The sequence below is a fragment of the Phyllopteryx taeniolatus genome, chromosome 23 (genome assembly GCF_024500385.1).
Source record: "Phyllopteryx taeniolatus isolate TA_2022b chromosome 23, UOR_Ptae_1.2, whole genome shotgun sequence".
NCBI lineage: Eukaryota > Metazoa > Chordata > Actinopteri > Syngnathiformes > Syngnathidae > Phyllopteryx > Phyllopteryx taeniolatus.
The window spans coordinates 3,615,879-3,637,770 of record NC_084524.1 but is presented as its reverse complement, the minus strand read 5'-3'; the positions used below and the strand labels follow the sequence as shown (position 1 = coordinate 3,637,770).

Below are 21,892 nucleotides of genomic sequence, written 5' to 3'. Positions count from 1 at the left end.
CTATGAAATAAGTGATACAAAAATGAAGTAAAATAACTCTTCAAAGATCAAATTAGTTGAGTATATCAGAGTTATCAGTAGTGAAGTGGTTAAGGTTTGTACATTACATTAGTATTTATCATCTCGTAGTTATGTCCATGAGTCAAAGACTTGGGTGCACCATAAAGCTGGTCTTATACACTCAAGTATATAGTCTACACAGCACAGTTATATACAACATTTCAAACAGTCATTCATTTACATTGATTTCAGAAGTCCTTGCTGTCCACTGCTGGGCTTGAACCGACAACCTTCGGTTCACAAACCCACAACAAAATCCCTTCAGCCAGTGGTGAGCTGACACTGACAGCTTCTCCTCGTCCATATATCTTTAACTTTTTTACAATCTGGGCAAACCTTGGTACTGCTTTTATACATATGTTGACCCCACTTCTGGATTCTGTGGTGGCTTGATGGACAGAGCATTGCTTTATGAACCTCGCAACTCTGGTTCTAAACTGACTGTGTCATGTTATTGTTGCTGCACTATCATGGTGGTTTTTAAAAAAATGAAATAACACTTCCAAAACTGAATTTATTCAGTACATTAGTGTGATGTGGGTAAGATTAGTATGTTACATTGCATTAATAGTTGCATGTTTGGTTAGGGTCAGTACACCACATTGGTTAGGGTTAGTACATCAGATTGGTTAGGGTTAGTACATCAGATTGGTTAGGGTTAGTACATCAGATTGGTTAGGATTAGTACAACAGATTGGTTAGGATTAGTACATAGCACAGTTACATACAGCATTTCAAACTTTCATTTACATTGCATTTTAGAGACCATTGCTATCCACCGCTGGGCTTGAACCTACAACCTCAGGTTCACAAACCCACATCACAATTCTCTTAGCCAGCGGTGAGCTGACGGTGACAGCTTCTCCTCGTCCATATATCTTAAACTTTTCTACAACCCTGGCAAGGAACCTGGCACTGCTTATATACATGTTATGTAGGTGACACTTCAAAGGTCTGGAATGATGTGAGAAGGAATGATGCTAGAAGGAATGTTACTAGTCTGGAGCCCCCCCCCCCCCCCCCCCCCTGGAATGTTACTAGAAGGGACATTACTAGGTGAGCTGGAGGGAATGTTACTAGGTGAGCTGGAGGGGGGTGGAGCCCCCCTCCAGCCCACCGCCCCCCCCCCCCTGGAATGATGCTAGAAGGAATGTTACTAGAAGGAATGTTACTAGGTGGGCTGGAGGGGGGCGGAGCCCCCCCCTCCAGCAAACCTAGTAACATTCCAGGGGGGGGCGGAGCCCCCCCCCCTCCAGCAAACCTAGTAACATTCCAGGGGGGGGCGGAGCCCCCCCCCCCTCCAGCAAACCTAGTAACATTCCAGGGGGGGGCGGAGCCCCCCCCCCTCCAGCAAACCTAGTAACATTCCAGGGGGGGGCGGAGCCCCCCCCCCCTGGAATGATGCTACAAGGAATGTTACTAGGTGAGCTGGAGGGGGGCTCCGCCCCCCTCCAGCCCACCTAGTAACATTCCAGGGGGGGGGGCTCTGGAATGATGCTAGAAGGAATGTTACTAGGTGAGCTGGAGGGGGGCGGAGCCCCCCTCCAGCCCACCTAGTAACATTCCAGGGGGGGGGGGGCGGAGCCCCCCCCCCCCTGGAATGATGCTAGAAGGAATGTTACTAGGTGAGCTGGAGGGGGGCGGAGCCCCCCTCCAGCCCACCTAGTAACATTCCAGGGGGGGGGGGGGGCGGAGCCCCCCCCCCCCTGGAATGATGCTAGAAGGAATGTTACTAGGTGAGCTGGAGGGGGGCGGAGCCCCCCTCCAGCCCACCTAGTAACATTCCAGGGGGGGGGGGCGGAGCCCCCCCCCCCCTGGAATGATGCTAGAAGGAATGTTACTAGGTGAGCTGGAGGGGGGCTCCGCCCCCCTCCAGCCCACCTAGTAACATTCCAGGGGGGGGGGGGGGCGGAGCCCCCCCCCCCCCCCCCCTGGAATGATGCTAGAAGGAATGTTACTAGGTGAGCTGGAGGGGGGCTCCGCCCCCCTCCAGCCCACCTAGTAACATTCCAGGGGGGGGGGGGGGGCGGAGCCCCCCCCCCCCCCCCTGGAATGATGCTAGAAGGAATGTTACTAGGTGAGCTGGAGGGGGGCGGAGCCCCCCTCCAGCCCACCTAGTAACATTCCAGGGGGGGGGGGGGGGCGGAGCCCCCCCCCCCCCCCCCCTGGAATGATGCTAGAAGGAATGTTACTAGGTGGGCTGGAGGGGGGCGGAGCCCCCCTCCAGCCCACCTAGTAACATTCCTTCTAGCATCATTCCAGGGGGGGGGGGGGGGGGGCTCCGCCCCCCCCCCCCCTGGAATGATGCTAGAAGGAATGTTACTAGGTGGGCTGGAGGGGGGCGGAGCCCCCCTCCAGCCCACCTAGTAACATTCCAGGGGGGGGGGGGGCGGAGCCCCCCCCCCCCCCCCTGGAATGATGCTAGAAGGAATGTTACTAGGTGGGCTGGAGGGGGGCGGAGCCCCCCTCCAGCCCACCTAGTAACATTCCAGGGGGGGGGGGGGGCGGAGCCCCCCCCCCCCCCCTGGAATGATGCTAGAAGGAATGTTACTAGGTGAGCTGGAGGGGGGCGGAGCCCCCCTCCAGCCCACCTAGTAACATTCCAGGGGGGGGGGGGGGCGGAGCCCCCCCCCCCCCCCCCCCCTGGAATGATGCTAGAAGGAATGTTACTAGGTGGGCTGGAGGGGGGCTCCGCCCCCCTCCAGCCCACCTAGTAACATTCCAGGGGGGGGGGGGCGGAGCCCCCCCCCCCCCCCCCTGGAATGATGCTAGAAGGAATGTTACTAGGTGAGCTGGAGGGGGGCGGAACTTGTATAAAAGTTAAAGATATACAGACGAGGAGAAGCTGTCACCGTCAGCTCACCGCTGGCTGAGGGAATTGTGGTGTGGGTTTGTGAACCTGAGGTTGTAGGTTCAAACCCAGCGGTGGATAGCAACAGTCTCTAAAATGCAATGAAATGTTTGAAATGCTATATATAACTCTGCTATGTACTAACCCTAACCAATGTGATGTACTAACCCTAACCAATGTGCTGTACTAACCTTAACCAATGTGATGTACTGACCCTAGCCAAATGAACATATGCAACTACTAATCCAATGTAACATACTAATTATCCACATCACTCTAATGTACTGAATAAATTCAGTCTTTGAAGTATTATTTCATTTTTTTTTAAAAATTTTTTTAATTTGTTTAAAAACCACCATGATAGTGCAGCAACAATACCATGACAGTCAGTTTAGAACCAGAGTTGTGAGGTTCATAAAGCAGTGCTCTGTCCATCAAGCCACCACAGAATCCAGAAGTGGGGTCAACATATCATATATCAAAGCAGTACCAAGGTTTGCCCAGATTGTAGAAAAGTTAAAGATATATGGTCGAGGAGAAGCTGTCAGTGTCAGCTCACCACTGGCTGAGGGGATTTTGTTGTGGGTTTGTGAACCAAAGGTTGCAGGTTCAAGCCCAGCAGTGGACAGCAAGGACTTCGAAAATCAATGTAAATGAATGACTGTTTGAAATGTTGTATATAACTGTGCTGTGTAGACTATATACTTGAGTGTATAAGACCAACTTTATGGTGCACCAAAGTAGTTGACTCATGGACATAACTACTAAAACTAGATGATAAAATTTAAGTCAGACAACACTCCAAAAACATTTTATTTTGTAAACACAAATTACAGTATATTACACTGAAACATCAGCCTGCATTATACATTGTTCTGAAAAAGACAAACCTCCAAAAAATAAAAAAAACATTGAAAGCACATTTCAAAGTACATTTTACTGATCAACAAGTTTCAGCATTGTTGCCTTGTATCAATGCACATCTCTGAACCCCCCCAAAAAAATCATTGTCAGTGTTAGATGGTGCACACCCAGTGAGTTAGTGAGGAAGTGGACACAAACTTAAGTGGAACCACGACATACCCCTCCCTGTATGGTTGGTGCTTGCTTTGTTCTGGATTGCTGCCCAAAAAAAAAAAAAAAAAAAGGGATGGGGGAAGACAGCTGAACATGTCATAGATGTTAATATGCATTAATTGTACACTTGCCTCAGGGGAGAAGAAACTGTCCATCTTGTGGTCTGCCATTTGTTGTTCTTCACCCTGAAACAATATAAAATATTAGGTTGTGCTGATCAATGTGACAGATTCCTCATTCAAGGCCTGCACCGTACACAACGCAAAACTAAGAGCTACTCTGGACCCAGACAAGCCAAACAACAAGCAGACTCTTGCCAACCTTCCTTCTTAAGGACCATTAAACCTAACCAACACATCCAACCATCAGCTCTCCCGACACTTTCCATGCCTGTCCTCATTAGAATCACACCTACCACCAAACTACCTTCCATAGCGACAGTCAACCAAGGCAAACCACAAGGCTCAGTACTCTGCCCCCTACTATACACCATTGGACATGCACCCTGCAGAGAGAATATGCACACTTGGTTCTTCAATTCGATGTGAAATTGTTACTTTTCCTCATCCCAACCAGATCCTTATGTACCTGCAAAAAATAAATAAGCTGTGCCACTTGCTTTTTTGTTTTTTGAAATCCATATCCAACAATATTTCACAGCACTACACAAGCATCTGCTCAATTTTTTTTCCCCCAAGTTACTCACCGGGGTGGGGGGGGGCAGTCTGTGGCGAAGGCGACGAACGGGGAAGCGCACCGGCATCCAAGTGAAGCGCTGCAAGAAGAGGATACAGATTGCCGTCCACCTTGCGACCCGACGCTCCAGCGGCCTCAAAGACTGTGATGAGTCTGAGGATTGACGACGTGGAGCGGCTGGTAGTCGTGCTGCAACCTACAACCTGGAGCTGAACACGCTCAAGACTGTAAAGATGATCGTGGACTTCAGGAGGCATCCTTCGCCACAGCGGCCCAACTGTCGAGACCTTCAACTTCCTGGGAAACAGTCTCTCAGAACGTGAAGGGGGAGATCAACATCTCAAGCCTCAAAAAGGCCCAGCAGAGGATGTACTTCCTGCGGCTTCTGAGGAAGCACGGCTTGCCACAGGAGCCGTTGAGGCCATTCTTCACTGCAGTCATCGAATCAGTCCTATGTTCTGCGAGGAAAAAAAGAACCTCAGACTGCAACAGACAACCAAAACTGCTGAAAAGATACCCACCCTTGAGGACTTGCATCCAGACAGAACTAAGAGTATGCAAAATCTTCTTGGAGCCTCCACATCCTGGGCACCTTCTCTTCCAGCTCCTTCCCTCAGGTAGGCGCTACTGAACAATGCAAAGTACAAGCAGACATTTTAACAGCTTCTTCCCCCTTGCCATTAACTTTTTAGTTAACTTACAACCCCATTGCAACATGCTGCCAATTATACTTCACTCGTGCACTAACTGTAGTAGTCTCATCACGCTGCACTATATTAGTCATCTTAAACTGCTCTAATTGCTAGAGGACTGTCCATCTGGTACAACTGGTAACCTTTTATTGCTGTGACTTTATGTCTCAAACGTATTCTGTCAATTGACTGTGTTGTCGTACTAGAGCGGCTCCAACTACCGGAGACAAATTCCTTGTGTTTTTGACATACTTGGCAAATAATGATGCTGATTTGTCTGTGCACTAATTACCCTGGTCCAGTTCCTCTTCATGCGTCGCCCGTGGTCCAGTTCCTCTTGATGCGTCGCCCGATCCGCCGTCTCCTCCACCCTGAAAACAGAGGACAAATGTTTTGTGTGTGTTGACCAATACTATGGACTCCTTGCCCAAACCCTGCATTGTCCGCTCCAGCTTCCAAAGTGCCATCGTTAACTACGACAAGCCAAACAACTACAGACCATCTCAAGCACGACCCTGCCAACAACACTCGACTGCGCCGACATCTGCCCAACATCAGCCCTATGAACCCTTTGCATGCCTGCCAGCGTCACAAATCAGACCTTCCTAAACACACAACCAAAAACAAACTGTTGCTACAGTCAACCAAGACAAACCACAAAGCTCTGTCACAAAGTACTCTGCCCCCTCCTGCTCACTATTATAACGCGCGCCTCGGACAAATGATACACAGACAAACTTGTTTGTGCGCCGCTTGATTGTGGAGTCGTCCCTTTCCATCATCCCACCCGGTGGGCTCCTCGTTTTGCAACCTGCAAAAGCACACAAGCGAGAGTTGGAATATTTTCATTCATTTGCGCGTTTGTACGCATTACCCTTGCCTGATCCAGTGCGACCGCTGCGCTGCAAGAAAACAGAAGTAAAAGTAAAAAGTAATTTTTTTTTTTTTTTTAAATTACACGACCTTGACATAACTTCGTAAGACAAAAATTCAAACAAGTACATTTGTGTGTTCATTTAAAAAAACAAAAAAAACAAAAAAAAAAACAAACAAAAAAAAACACTTCCACATGAAGAATAAGATTGCGAGTAAAACAAAAGTACAACGTATTCGTATACCAGAGATTTTGAGGGATAACATTTTTGGGGACCCGCCCAGATAGCAAACTTCATAAAACCCCATAAAACTACAAAAACACAAAAACTTTAAAACAAAAAAAACCAAAAAAATCTGCAGCATTCAAATAAAACATCTCATTAAACAGGTAGCTTGCAAAAATAAATACAATAGAAAACTCCACATGAAAATTGAGAAAAAAAAGTAATGTATTGAAACACCAGATTTCAAAACACACAAAAACTTTTTTTTATGTAGACAGCCGACTTGATTACACCATCCAGGAAATTCATGAAGACAAAAATCAAAGTACAATTTACCACCGTAAATAAAATACAAACAAAAACAAAAAAAAAGAATCATGTTACATGAACACTTAATTAAAACAACCAAACATTTAGTCAGTGACAAAACCTTCACACTTCATTGACAAATAAAAAAAAAAAATACACGAGATCTGGCCAGCATCAAATGTTTTTAAACTAAAACGTGCTAAGCCCAAAGTGAAGTGTGAACATGCTGTGCTCAAGCAAACCCATGCACAAACCTTTCCTTCCACGCTGATGCGCCTCTGCCAGTGCAAAGCCTGCAACAAGCACATTGCCACTGTTACAAACAACAAACATTTGCTTGCTGGCGTGAGAAAACGCAGCTTAGTCGCTTGCCATTTTGATGCTGGTGGCCATTAGCGCGCCTGCCTGCGCGTCGTGGCGCCCTGGTGCACACCTGTCTCCAATTAGCGCCACACCTCACAAGGCAAAGGCCGCAAAGGAAAGCGTCACCAACGAAATTCAAAATCGCCGCCACTTCCGGGTAAGGCAGAAAACACTTTCCCGCCAAAACGTGACCCGGAAGTTAAGTCGACGAAGGCTCACTCGCTGGCGCCGACTTGTGGCCACAAATAAGTCTGTCTGAGAACACAAAAAAAGAGGCCCTACAAAATGGTTTTTAAAAAATTATTTAAAAGGTCTTGTGTTATGTGGTCTTTTTTTTTTTTTTTAAAGTCCTTCTGTTCATGGAATGTTTCTCCCTTTCTGGAATATTTTAAAGCTTGACTATACCAGGTCTTTTTTTTCAGCGTTCCACGTATTTTTTTTAATTTCATTTTAGACATGGATCATTTCCTTTCGCATTTTTGTTATATTGAGCAGGTGTAGATGTCAGTTCTGTCCTGATTATTCTGTCATCATTTAGGAGTTTTCTTTTTTCTTGCTCGTTGTGCCAAGTTACCAAAACGGCTATTGAATTTAACTGGTAGTTGAAAAATAATATATCAATTTTACTCTTGTACTTAAATACATATCCCCCCCCCCAAAAAAAGCGTATATAGTTCTACATAAGTAGAGTACTTTTGCCACCTCTGCAAATGACAACAGTGGAGATACACGTCCAAAGAGTAAAATATAAACTTTGAACTCGGTAAACCTGAAAAACATAGTGACGTCAGCGTTTGCGATTCTAGATATTTTTAACATTCGCTTTTGTCACCATGGAAAGCCTTGCAGCGATACGTACACCAACGTTGATGCAAACAACTAACGTACGACCCCTGGCCTAATCGAAAACTAGCGAAATGTTTCCTTCAAGAAATGTTGGAGTAAAATAACCCGTTAACCCAGCGCCACTCTTTTTCTTGCTTCAAACTGGGAGCCTGCTCGCGACTTTTCTTCTTTGTGCTTTTGCTATCGCCCCCTGCTGCACAGGAATGGCCAAGCACGTTAGCGTCTCATAGACCTGTATTGAATGCTGCTTTTGCGCCATGAACCTTTAATTTATAAAAAAAATATATCTAGAACCGTTGTGTTCAAACGTTCATATGATTTTATCTTTTACCTATTTTCTCAAAATTCCCCTTACTTTAACACGAACATTAACTGAATACAACTGGAAAGAATTAACTGCATTTAATTGTTCCCCTCTTTTTGTCTCAAATAAGTCATTTGTGTCAGGTACATTTCTTTTCGTACAGACTTGTGGGCAAAAATTGCTTACCAACACCCTGCAAATGATCTTCCTAGAGAACTGGACACAAAGAAATTACAGGTTTTCTATATTCAGTCATAGTGTGTGTGTGTGCGCATCAAAAAAAAAATATATATAATAATAATAATAATTCAAAGCAAAGATGTTTTAAAACCTTTTCGTCAGCTGAAGTCACTGTTGCTAAAGCTTCATGGAATTACTAAGTCATTTTCGAAACAATTAGCCCAAGTCCTTCACAAAAGCTGCATTTGCTCATCACGAGTTATCCCACATGATAGTGGCAACTACATCACAGCTCTAAAGGCCTCAAATATTGGCTTCCTCCCATATTCCCCGAAACATGCACGTTAATTTCATTGTCGACTAAATTGTCCATCGGTGTGAACGAGTGCTTTTCTGTGCCCTGTGATTGACCGGTGACCATTGAGAGCCGAAGAAAATAGAGCACCTGTTATCCAAGTCTCGTGTTGTCTGCTAATAATGAATGGCAGACAACATTTACGGTACATGTGCATTCAAGCTATGAACAGTGGAGTGATATAGTTTGCATTCGTCTCACCACTCACTTCGAAACATTGTATTGAAACAACCAAAAGTTGACTTCAACCATTTATTTTGGAGGCAACAAAGACATCAAAAGGTCAATATGAAATCAAATTTTGAGGGGGGGAAAAATATTGGGGGTGGGGAGGATTTACAGCAATATCACAAATTTTTACGATAACCCAAAGACATTCCTATTAAACTGTACGAAAAAAAATGGAGGCAATCCAACTGGAACAGCCCCATTTAGATGCGACATCTAGGTCTAAAGCAAATTGTAGGCAATTTAAGCATAGTATTTACATGTTACACCATTGCCTCATACGTCGCTACACTGTTAGTCTCACAACTACACTAAAAAGCAAAAAAAAAAAAAAAAAAAAAAAACATGTTCATGACTCGCCCAAAAGAAATAAAAAATAAAATAAAAATAAAATACATGCAGCATGCACTAATTTATATTACACTGACTGGATCCAATGTTGCTACTTTCAAATGGAGTGGTGTGTGAACGTAGTCACACCGACTTTCTGGCTATCAAAGTTGATAGCCACTGCTGAATGGGATATATATTTTTTTTGTTTTGTTTTGACACATGACCAACTGGATTTCCCATTCGGTAATTCTAATGGCGACTTGCTAAATGGTTAAGCTCGACCACGAGTCAGCTGTCGTGTCGTCTGCGTGAGACAAACGTCGCCGGGATCCCGCGGATACTTAGAGGTAGTACTTATTGGTAGAATTGGCCACCGTGGGGATCTGCGAACCCGGAAACGTGTATGCTTCGCCCTCGGCGGGGACTCGCCGAATCGGACTCCGGTCACGTGTGTGGAATGGGGGCACCGGTGCCGGTGTCGGCGCAGGAGGGACCTGGGGACACTGAAATGTGTCGGTGCTAGACGACGGCCCGCGTTCCCTCATAACAGGCGTAGTGGTGGCCGCTGTCGGAGCAGGCGTAGGCACAGCGCGCTGTTCCTCGTAAAAACCGGCGCCGTACATATTGGCCCTGTACTTCCCGTAGTAGTCCACAACTCCGTACGGATCTCGCTCCTCGTAAGGCGACCGCCGCACCGGGAACCCTGGTACCGCGCCATAGAACGAGCCGTCGCCCTGGTATGCGGCCCCGGTGCCGGACACACCGTAACCTGGATGCGGCCCGAATCTCGCTGCATTCTCGTAGCCCGGACCCGCTCTGTACGCCGCCGTATTGCTGCTGTGACCGGCGCCACGGGTAACGCCCGGCGCAGGAACGTAGCCGGCGCCAAATTCCGCTTCCGCGCCGCTGAAGCCCGGTTGATAAGCCCGGTTCTGAGCACGCCCGTCAAATCTCGAGGCATCGAATCCATCAGAGTTTGGCTCTGAGCCGTTTCTGTGGTAGCCGTTTTGATCTAGCGGGCATTCTTTGGACCAGTGGCCTTCCTGCCCGCAACGATAACAACCCGATCGGTCTCCCATTCCCGGCGCAGTACGGAGGCGGCTAGTCGAAAGCTTCACGCTCATCAGTTTGCCTTGGAAAAGAAACACTCAATAAGGATTTGTTTGCAATCATTTGAAAAAACAAATGCATCCTGCTTGACTACTCCCAAATTATGTTCTAATTAAAAAAATAAAATAAAAAAATAAAATAAAACACGTTTTTTTAAACATCACAACACATCAACACATTATTAAAGCTGAAATCCGTAACTTTCCGAACTCAGGCCTGGCGCACGTCGAGCAACGTGAACAATTTAGTCGGCGGCTCACCCTTGTACGCCTGTTGACCAACCGACTCGCCGCAACGAAAAAACTGCGACCCCTTGTTTTCGCATCAAGAAACTAAGATGCCGCACGTGTTATTTTATTGAACCACAAACAACACGGTGCGATTGTCAAGGGAAATGGCTGATTGGCCTGGCCACTGTCGCTGTATTATAAAACAGAGAGAAAACTGACGAGAATGAGGCTGTTGGCCTTATCACCCCTATCATTGACTGCACTTTTTTTTTTTTTTTTTTTTTTTTTTTACAACTAATCTCCAAATAAGAACAGGATCTTCTTCAAAAATAAACTTCAACTGCACTGTTTCAAGTTAACAGTTTCAAGGCGTCGGTTTTAAAGAATTGAAAATAGTGATTTGTTGGATTTGCAGCATTAGGAGTTCATTTACTGAAATCAAAAGCTATTTCAATCAAAAACACTTTACTAGTCAGGCTACATTTTGACGTAAGAACCCTTATTTTCTATTATAGCATCTTCACAATTTTTGCATTCATTGGACTTTTTGGAGAGTTTCTGCTTGAATCACATTCCAAGATGTCAGAATAGCCTCCCAAAGCTGCTGTTTAGATGTGAACGCTCCAAAGGTTCTCAATAGGGTTGAGATCAGGGGAGTACGGCGCGCCCCCACACGGGTTCCTCTTATTTTATGCCCAGAGCAGTCAATGATGCAGAGGTGTTGCTTTGCATAATCCGAAACACGGCGGATACTGTATCGGCGGCAACCGGCCGACTCTCGCACGGTACCCGGATTTGTTGCAACCGGCTAGCTCTCGCACGACATTTTTGTTTGGCTGTTACATCTGCGACGGCGTTCGCTTCCGCTTCAATTTAGAAATCGCAGCAAAACAAGTTGCAGAACCCCGCGTGGCATTGCTCTGCGTGTGGCGGCGCTTACTCGCCGCAGAGGCAACCGTAAATTTCAATGATATTCAGTCCCCAGCAAAAGATGTTCCGTTGTGCCGGGGCGCAAGTAAGACACGGTAAAAGTAGCGCAAAGTTCGCAATCTTTCTCGCGATCCGATCTGTCCGGGGGCCCGCGCACACCGCGTACCATCGCAAAATGCAACTCCGATCGTCATGCACACATTCCGGTATGAGGCGCTCAATGGTATAGAAAATACAAATTTATAAACAATACTAACCCACTGCTGGCCAGAATAGGTGGGACCGGACAAACTTTACAGAAACTGCAACATTACATTACGGATACCAGCTTTAGAACAATAGCTTTTCAATAGGGCTGGGCGATATGGCCTTGAAATAAAATTTCAGATTCTTTGCCCCTACAAAACATATATTCTATAAACTATTCTTTTACAGCGTATAAATGGGGCACCATGTCTTCTGCAATGTTCAGTGACTGCCTTCCAACGAGGAAACCTAAGTGAAAATGATTATCCCCTGGTTGTCCGTTTCTTAGGAGGAATCAAACCCTCTGGTCTATTTTTTATTTTTAAATAGTTGCCAGAGGGGTCAGAAAAATTGCCAACTTGATCTATGAACTCAAATGAATCGCCCAGCCCTACTTTGCTGTTGACCGTCGACGTTTCACTCACCTGTTGCATATTCACGACTTACCTGTCGATTTTTAAACAACAAAACAGTTTCATAAAATAAGACACTCCCCAATAAGCCCAACCCGAGAGGTCACCTTTAAAAGCAGTGTTGTCTAACTGATTAATGGCCTCCATTGCATCCTCCATGCGTTCCATGTGAACAAAGGCATAGTTTTTAACTATGTCGCACTCCACCACCACACCGTACTCTTCGAACTTGGCCCGCAGCTCCTGGTTGGTGCAGGCGATGTTGCCGACGTGGAGCTTGGTGGAGCCTCTCGTCTTGCCGCGGCTCAGCTCCACGTTCATGGCCTGGCCGTTCAGCTGATACTGGTGGAGGTTGCGGATGGCCTCCTCCGCTTCCGCCTTGCTGTCCATGTGCACGAAGCCGAAACTCTTCAGAATGGAGCACTCGGCGATTTTGCCATACTGGGAAAAGAGCGATCGCAGCTCGTCTGATGTGGTCTCGGGCGACAGGTTCCCCACGAATATTTTCACCATTGTGACTTTTTACGCTTCACTCCTAAAGGACAAAAACATTTGAAATGATCAGATTGAGCACCATAATTCAATACAGTCAATCCCCATTAATCGCAGTCACTGAAAATCCAGAATATTGGCCATATTTGGGGAAAAAAGGGGGTCATTTTCTCAATAATGGTGAAGGCACTTGCAAGAAAAAAATAAAAATCATTGTTATCACATTTTAAATGCCGCATTGTTTTCACATGGCTAAATGTCTCCCATGCTGAAACAACCACAGTTTTATGACCTTTGGATGGATAACAACTGTCAATAATTCAAATATATCAGTAAAACTGACTGATTTTCAAAAGGAAATTCAATGGGCCATATCGTCTGAGTTATTGATGAAATCATATGAAAATGACAAATACTTTTAACCCTCCCACATGCGTAAAACACATTTAAACCGATTAAAAGAAACTTACGTTATGCACAAACAATCTGGATTTCTGCGCAACATCACCAAACCTTAAGTGCACAATACAATAGTTTAGCTTAGCTAAATGACGCTGGTGTCCGGGGAGGCCCAACGTGAATTAAATCCACGTCTTCATCTCTTAACTGGACAAATTAGTTCGATTAAACAACAAAATTGCCACTTTGGCCGGTTTTAGATTAGAATATGAGAATAAGAGACGCTAAAGTGTAGCATCGCTAGCTTGCCAAGTAGCCGCATTAGCAGCAGTCGTAAGCAACTCGTGGCCTAGCCCCCAAAAAGAGCGATTCGATCACAACCTAGGATTGTGTCGTTATGAAAATAAGACAATTAAAAAACAAATGTATATTTAAGCATTTCAATAGCAATACTATTGAAAGCATGTATCGCACGTGTAAAGGAACCTTTAGATCGAGCTACACTTTCACGTCACCTCAACGGTTAGCTAATAGAACAGCAACCGGCGAAAATATTTCTTAGATGCCTGGTATTTTAATTAGGCGATTTTAGTCTTTATTTATTTATGTTTATCATTGTGCTTCGACGCCTTACCTTTTAAAGATGCGGCCAGCGTTCACGGGCGTAAGAATGGAAAATGGCGGCTGCTGCTGCTAATGCTAATGCTAACGCCGAGGGCTGGGCTGGGACTACTTTCGGCTCGTGACCGTTCTCCTTCTGTGGTGTTTATAGGCCGGTTAGCAAACCAGCTGAGTGGTGCATGAGCGTCACAAACGACGGACTGGAGTGTAGCGTGACGGAAAAAGTGCAGCGAAAAATACATATCACATTAATAATACTATATTCTACGAGCCAATTCGGTTTCTTTGGGAGAAGGAACTAGTGTATACTGTACCGGAACTTCCGGCCTACTGATAACCCTCCGCGTATTTTCAGCACTTGTCAACTAAAGTTTATGAACTTCCGGCTTCGTTATTAAATAACCTTGCGCGTAAAATGGCGAATGCTAATGCTAGGACAGTAGACATACAACGATATATTTTAATGCATTTGTCTTTGGTCATTTATGATTCTATTAATATGTTATGCTTTGTGCACAGCGGTGACTGTTGTGAAAGCACTATATATATGAAGTTGTGACGCCTCATTGTGCGCGTTGTCCCGCGACTGCGATACGTCAGTGCGTCCGTCATATTGGATGGGGCACTCCTGCTCAGTAAACAAACGCATGAAATGCACTTCAGAAAGCACCTTTCTATTAAGAGCAAAATAAGTAACACTTTTCATTATACTTGTGTGTGTGTGGGGGGGGGGAATATAGGTACCGAGAATATTTCATTCATATTTACTCCTTACGGTTAGGATAGAAGTAAGCACTAAACCACGGTAGTTCTGGTCAAGAGGTTGTCATCCCAAAAGGTTCTCGTCTGAAATGTGTATTTTAAAAATGTTTTCTTGAGTTTTTACAGCTACCGCTTTATGTAACACAGATTTTGTGATACATAAATATTAAATCTGTGATTTCAGTAACCAGATTACTGCAATTTTCTCCAAGGGCTTGCAAAACAAAAGGCAAAAGTTGTCGTCACAAAGATAACTTGTTTTCTTTTATTTAAAAAAACTATGTATGCTGGTTCTATTACAGCTAGTATGAAAAATACAATATTCAACTCCACCTATGAAAAAAAAAAAAAAGGAACATCAAAGCACATGGTGCCTCTTGACATCAAGTCCAAGCCCTGAGTCATTCACCCTTGGGATTCTTGCAAAGACAGCATTCAACAGACAGAAGTTATGAAATCAGAAAGATCCAGGTGAATAACACATTACATGCCTTGCTGTCAATAAATGACACTTTATTTCAAAGAACTCTCACTTTAGAACGGGGGTAAAAAAAAAGAAAAAAAAAGGGGGGGATATAAAAATGTTACTTTCGGACACACATTGAAGTCAAACGGCAGGTTGGAATGTTTTTTTTTTTTTTTTAAACTATTATTTGTCTTCACTTCTATTTGAGGAACTTACATTGAGTGGGATCATGTCAACTGGCATTCTGATCCATTAATGCTTAAGGACGCACGAGCAGATGGGAACGTGTCTGCGATGACTTTTAGTAAACAAACAGGAACTTTGTGACAGCACTGAAATAAGTTTTGGATCTTCCGCCACACTCCCATACAAATGTCTCAGACAGGCCAATGCACTTTTTGAATGACGTTATGCGTTAAAGAATTTCACATGGATTTGTGCCCCCCCTCCAAAAAAAAGTAAAGTCTAAAAAGTGAGCTGAAAATCTTGCGAAACTAGCCAGCGATGTATCGATTATTAAGAAATCAAACTGGAACATCAAATGTGTATATGAAACTGAGCTGACTATGCAAAATTCTGAAGGAAACAAATAAAAATAAAAAAATAATTAAAAAAGTGAATCGTGGCACCACGCAGTCTGACGTGAGTCGGGAAGCTTGATGAAACGACGGTCGCAGAAAAAGTCCAAGACCTAAAAATAAAAAAGCAAATACATTTTTTTTGGTTGTTGCTTTTATTTGTGGTTTTCATTGAGAACATCCCAGCCTTACCGTGGGCTTTAGTACGGCGCGTATCGTGGCATGTGCCGCGGCGGCATGAAGGAGCCCCTGGTGGCGGACACCGGCGACAGCCGCTTTCGCTCATAGGCGTAGCCGGCCGGGGCGACGGGTACCCGGTTGATTGGGTTGTGCTCTCTCGCATAGTAAGCGGCGGCGGCGGCGGAGGGGGGGGCCGGCGCGGGCGGCGGCGGAGGACGCCGCTCGTACGGGTCCACACCCGAGAACTTTGAGAGGGAAGAAGGGGGTGGGGGAGGAGGGGGAGGGGGGAGATAGGACATGCGGCGCTCCTCGAAATAGCTCGAGCCGTAAGGGCGAGCTCTGTACTTCTCATAGAAGTCGACACTGCTTTGCACACGGTCTCGTTCGAAAACTCCAGACCTCTCACCGTACCTATCCCCCACCTCGGGGCCAGGCCTCCGAGGAGGGGGCGGCATCCCGCCGCCATAACTAGGCCGATTAAACGCAGAGCCAGCCATGTAATTAGAGGGCGCGCTGGCCATTCCGTAGCCACCCCTGCCAAAACCTGGGGGACCGTGTGGGGGGCCCCGGCCGCCGAAACCTCTCATGTCGTCACCGTGGCTATTGTTCCGATCGACTGGACAGTCTTTCGACCAGTGACCGTGTTTCCCGCAGACAAAGCAGCCGGTATGATCTCCCATTCCCGGGGCCGTGCGCAGCCGACTGGTGGACAGTTGTACGCTCATCAGTTTGCCTTGTAAGGAGAGAGAAGACACGCATGAGACCGGAGGGCTCCGAACACGAAGGCTCTCACCGACTTGAAAAAACAAGCAATCACCGAGCAAAAACGGTCAAAAGTTTGAGGTCTATTAACCAGTCGGGTTTGTACGCTTATACCGGCAATAGAAACGTACCGCGAAACCTCAGTCAAAAATGAAACGATACCACGTGTTTTCAGTCCCTGTACTTGCGTGCGCAGTTTGGCAGATGGCAAAGTTCTCCAAAAAGTGTGTGTACAGAAGGAACATGGGAAGAGTGCGCTGCAGTACACCGCCGCTACTCGTTTCAGCCTCCAGCCTCGCCCAACAGCACGGCAAGCGCGGAGGGACAACACCCGAAGCAGCCGACCAACTCATTGCCATCACATACCAGTGGGGCCTCTGAGCTTCTTCACGTTTAACTTTCATAATTGCAGTAGTCCGTCTTTTCTAACTGATTACTCGGACTACAATAGTGTTATATTATTGGATTAGCTCTTTTATCCTTTACTCAACTCTGTCATAGATATCACAGCCTTGTGACATCACTGTCAAAGCTAATTTTACAGATTGATCAATTAAAAAAAGTGAATGTACTAAATCAGTTTCTTTTTTTTTTCCCGTGGTATCGTTTCAGTTTCGTCAGCGGTAGCAGTAATAATATCGAAGCTGAATTTTTCTATTGTGACACTACCGGTTTTAGCCGAGGTACAGTTGCCCGTAAAAATGTCATTTTTAAGTCCACCGAAAAGTTAAGACGCGCGCTCGCTGGGTTAAAGATCAGCTAAGGGGTTTTAGGGGGTCACGAGAGCACAATCCAAATCTATGGTCAAGCATAGAGCACCAAACCGAGAGTTCACCTTTGAAGGCAGTGTTGTCCATCTTATTAATGGCATCCATGGCATCCTCCATTCTCTCCATGTGAACGAAGGCATAGTCCTTCACTACGTCACATTCCACTACCGAGCCAAACTCTTCGAACTTAGCCCGCAAAATGTCCGCGGTGACCCCTTCGCCGAGGTTGCCCACGTGCAGCTTGGTGCTGGACTTGGGCCTGCCCTTGCTCAGTTCCACGTTCATGCGCCAGCCGTTCAGCTGGTGCTGGTTGAGGTTCCGGATGGCCTCCTCGGCCTCGGAAAGGATGCTCATGTGCACAAAGCCAAAGTTCTTGACTATGTCGCACTCTGTGACCTTGCCGTACTTCTCGAAGAGGCCCCGCAGCTCGTCTACGCTGGTGTTACAGGCAAGATTGCCGATAAAGATTTTCACCATGACTGCAGACGCTCAGTTGATCCTGGAAGAGTCAAAGAAAATGTGTCAGTCCTTTTTACCAACTCAAATTTTTTTGTACGTCTTTTTCAATCGGGCTAACGAGATTAACATATTTGTTGATGTTTACTGGTTGCAATAATAACGTGACTGCAAACAGAGGAGCCAGTTGGCAAAAGTAGAGTCAAGTGTTGCCAAATTAGCGATTTAGTCGCTATATTTATAGCGACTTTCCCAACTGCTCAATTGTAATGGAAAAACTGTTATGTTTTTGCAACTAAACAATTATGAGTGGAAATCTAACATCTGTCCTTCAAAACATCAAGGTACTTCGTGGGTTGCCGTATTAGGTTTCTGATTGCAAATGCTTGTGCTTGGTACTCTGAATAAATATTTTTCAAGACAAATCAGATACTTTATTTCATCACCTTGAACAGAAATTTACAACAATATTGACTTTAAAAAAAAAAAAAAAAAAAAAAAAAAAGCAACTAGTGCTAAGAGCATAAAATAAAATCTCAGATTTTTTTTATCCCTTAGTTTATAGAATTAGCAGACAATGACATTATTTTTGGAAACAAAAATCATCCTGACGTAATCAATTGTCGAGGACTAGTGTTAAGAAACAGACAACATGAGGGGAATCATTTTATGTTTTTTTGTACGACAAGAAAGGAGCTTGTGCGAATACTGAAATAGGGAAAGAGATGCAGCCATTCAACATGCCGAGAAAGCTGATCGTCATTTTTGGGAAATCTTATCACCTTGCTACTGAAATACATTCCAGGCCCCCTAAAAAATGTGAACGGTGTTTTTAAGAAGAAAATTTGCACTTTACAGAATTGTACTTGCATACAGGAACATCAACTAGAGCTGCGCGCAGCTATAATTGGGCCCTCGCACCCTGGCCCCGTTGGGGTACTTGCGGTTTGAGGTCCTGGCAGGTTGTGGCATTGGCACGATGAAGGGGCGCAAATTGCCCCCGGGCGGTAGGTTGGACACCACGCTTTAGGACATATGCAAAGTTATGCCCCATATTGAGTAAATGTGGGCCATACAATAATGGAGGATGGCCCCCAGGCCATAGGTAGGACACCACTGCTGTTGGACAAGTGCATACAAAGCCTTCTCAAAAGGTTACATTGAGGTAATGCAGGTCACACAATAATGGTGGATGGCCCCCAAATGTCCCCCAGCCCATAGGTAGGACACCGCTGCTGTTGGACAAATGCAAAGCCTTTTCAAAGGTTATATTGGCTAAATGCGGGGGTTGAAATAAGGTAATGAACTCTTAGGCCTACTACAATACTGTATGTATTGTCAGTAATGATGGTCGGACTTGTACCTACTGTGAATGTTACATTTACAAGGCGTAGGTGTAACGTAGCGCAAATACATCTGATGAACTGTCACCATGTTGTGTTTGCTGCGACCTCAGAAAAGCTATGGTTGAAGAGCCGCCACCGGCATAAAAAAAAGTTTTCCATAACTTTTAATGTACCAGGCGTTGAGATGGTACTGACCAAGTTTGAAGTCAATCGGATGAAATCTGTAGGACAAGTTCGCAAAAGTGTACCTTTAAAAAGGTCCTAGGTCAGTTTCTGTTGAGTTTAGGATTTAGGTTGTAAATACAATTTTGTAGAACTATGGGTAATACACGTACCTGCCAAGTTTGGTAGGTGTGACGCACTATGAATAGCTCTTTGATGAACTGCATCGGCAACCTTGTGAAAAAGGGCGAACCTGACAATTACGAAGTCGCAGGTCACTTCCTGTTGGGTTTAGGGTATGCGTGCCTTTGAAGTTTTTGTACGTCTGGGGTCAATACAGGGGTCAGCCGAGTTTGGTAGCTGTAGGTGAAACGTACAACGAATTCGACTGATGAAATTTCGGCATTTTCGGTTTTGTGGCGAAATGTGAAACGAAAAGTTTGAAGGCCCGCCCCCGTCATATACTTCGTCGGATTAAAAAGCTTTCGATAACTTCTAATGTCCCATGTCTTGAAATGATACACACCAAGTTTGAAGTGAATCGGATGAAAGTTGTAGGAGTTCGCAAAAGTATAAACAAAGTATAAACGTTTTGCACTTTTTTTCCTTCAAAAGGTCATAGGTCACTTCCTGTTGGAGTTACGATATCGGCCACGCTGACTTTTTTTGTGCGTTTCGGTTCCCTCTATATGCTTACCAATATTCAGAGCCGTAGGTCATACGGATCACAGAGTTCGCCTTTGACGTACTTTTGGCATCGTTCTCGGTGGCGCTGTCGAGCCATTTTTAGGGAATCGCGCCCGAAAATGTGAAATTATAAAATTTTTCACCAGGCCCGATGTGCGTGCCAAATTTCGAGAGTTTTCGTGCACATTGAGTTCTTCAAAAAGGGCTTTGATGGTCATGACTAAAATAATAATAATAGTAACAATAAAAATAATTTCTACAAAAACAACAGGGACCTCGCAAGTCTACCTGCTCGGGCCCTAATAAGTTTTGATGTGTGTGCCGTGATGACAACGAAATAATTTGTAAAAGTCTTAAGGCCTGGACTCTCATCAAATGTGTGACATTTTGAAAAGATATGAGCATCTGCGCTGAACTACCAGTTAAACACCCGTCGTCACAGCGGGACATCGGTTTGCCGTGCTACCACAGCAACAGCATTAGACGAAAAAGTTTTGGATGACTTTGCATACCACATCCAAGTTTAAAAGTTGATCAGAGTAAGTCTCTCGCATGTCGTTTAAAAATTACCTCTATAAAAGACTGAAAAGGTGCTCAAATTTGAAAGTAAATTAAAAATGGATGCTCCAAGAGACTTCAATAAGTCTTATGCTGTTACATCTGCCCCGCAATTTTCGTAGAGCTACGTAAAGCGGCCAGTCGGAGTTACGTCTATTTTTTTAGGGGGCGCTACTGAGCCTTTTTTTTTTTGGGAGGAGGGTGGCTCTAAATGGCACAACTTTTGATGATTGTCATTTGCCTGCACTGTTCGCCAGCAAATCCCAGGGGCACATAACCATTCGCATTCACACCTCTGGGCAATTTCTAATATTAAACGAAGCTAACATGGTTTTCTTTTTAAATGTTAGGGGGAAACCAAGGCATGCACTCTCCACACACGAAGGCCGCCGCCTACATTCTAAGTCCCAACCTGTGAGGCAGACGTGCTAATCACTTTCACCGTGCAGCCCTACTCCTCTAATCCAAAGAGGTTTAAAAAAATAAATAAATACAAAAAAAAAACTATAGTTAATCATCAAAAAAGCCGCAAAGTTGGTTTCGAGACCATGACATTCAGGTCCAAACAACGTCTCGCGGCAGCTACGCATTGCTAAGCTATGCTAACAAGCCCGTGGGTTGCTTGTTTCGAAATTACACTCAATCCTCGAAGATAGCGCCTCCAAAGCGACATTCTATTTATTAACGGGACGTGAGCGACCGCTTAGCCTTTTCAAGCTACATTATGATGCACGGCAAGAGTTAGCGTCCGAACGTTTGGCTAAGTCGCCGGGCACCTCAGAGAGGCAACATTTTGCCGACTAAAAAAAAATGGACGAGCACGGGTAACAACGGGAAACTGTTCAATATCCACCCCGGGTGAATTTTGCTCGAAAACGGCGAACTTACCGGGGAAAAGAAACTAGGCCTTAACGCCAATGAATGAGGAGTGAAATGGCGCCCGATGCCCCGTCTTCCTCTTCCTCTATTCGTACGACTCGACGCCACAAAGGCACGTTGCTGCCCCCATTGGTCACATCAGGGACTATTTCAAGCCGTTTTGGGCCCTGGATGTCGATGACGTTTTTTGGGCGAGAAAAGTCCAAACATTTCGTCATACGGTGCTTATTATGACTCCGAATTAAAATGTCACTTGATGTTTTTCTTCAATTGTTTTAATCCTAAACGCAACAAAGCTTATCTTCAAATCTTACCTTTTTTTTTTTTTTAATAAAATGATTTCTTTTTTTGCAAGAATTTCACTCTTAGTTTTCATTCATAGATCCAACCCTAAAACGAGCCAATTTCACCATAGCAAGAAATATCCATCCATCCATTTTTTCTACCGCTT

General features: G+C 45.1%; 2 protein-coding genes across 14 annotated transcripts; both read right to left on the bottom strand.

The window, feature by feature from the left end:
- Nucleotides 1-3,706: 3,706 nt before the first annotated feature.
- LOC133472684 (RNA-binding protein 4.1-like) lies at nucleotides 3,707-14,178 on the bottom strand. Of its 11 annotated transcripts, XM_061763863.1 has the most exons (7): nucleotides 13,849-14,168; nucleotides 12,431-12,858; nucleotides 7,040-10,526; nucleotides 6,251-6,278; nucleotides 6,115-6,187; nucleotides 5,669-5,747; nucleotides 3,707-5,311 (listed from the first exon to the last, which is right to left on the bottom strand). In XM_061763863.1, exons 2-3 carry the CDS (start codon nucleotides 12,834-12,836, stop codon nucleotides 9,736-9,738), a joined length of 1,197 nt encoding a protein of 398 aa, XP_061619847.1. In that variant the 5' UTR covers nucleotides 12,837-12,858; nucleotides 13,849-14,168; the 3' UTR covers nucleotides 3,707-5,311; nucleotides 5,669-5,747; nucleotides 6,115-6,187; nucleotides 6,251-6,278; nucleotides 7,040-9,735. The 11 variants fall into 11 exon arrangements, with proteins under 11 accessions (XP_061619847.1, XP_061619846.1, XP_061619843.1 ...); XM_061763862.1 differs by having other exon boundaries at nucleotides 6,251-10,526; XM_061763859.1 differs by having other exon boundaries at nucleotides 5,669-6,187.
- Nucleotides 14,179-14,848: 670 nt separating this feature from the next.
- LOC133472449 (RNA-binding protein 4.1-like) lies at nucleotides 14,849-21,595 on the bottom strand. Of its 3 annotated transcripts, XM_061763229.1 has the most exons (5): nucleotides 21,451-21,561; nucleotides 19,491-19,677; nucleotides 17,419-17,852; nucleotides 15,834-16,554; nucleotides 14,849-15,754 (listed from the first exon to the last, which is right to left on the bottom strand). In XM_061763229.1, exons 3-4 carry the CDS (start codon nucleotides 17,828-17,830, stop codon nucleotides 15,842-15,844), a joined length of 1,125 nt encoding a protein of 374 aa, XP_061619213.1. In that variant the 5' UTR covers nucleotides 17,831-17,852; nucleotides 19,491-19,677; nucleotides 21,451-21,561; the 3' UTR covers nucleotides 14,849-15,754; nucleotides 15,834-15,841. The 3 variants fall into 3 exon arrangements, with proteins under 3 accessions (XP_061619213.1, XP_061619212.1, XP_061619214.1); XM_061763228.1 differs by lacking the exon at nucleotides 19,491-19,677 and having other exon boundaries at nucleotides 21,451-21,595; XM_061763230.1 differs by lacking the exons at nucleotides 19,491-19,677; nucleotides 21,451-21,561 and adding an exon at nucleotides 20,015-21,421.
- Nucleotides 21,596-21,892: the final 297 nt, after the last annotated feature.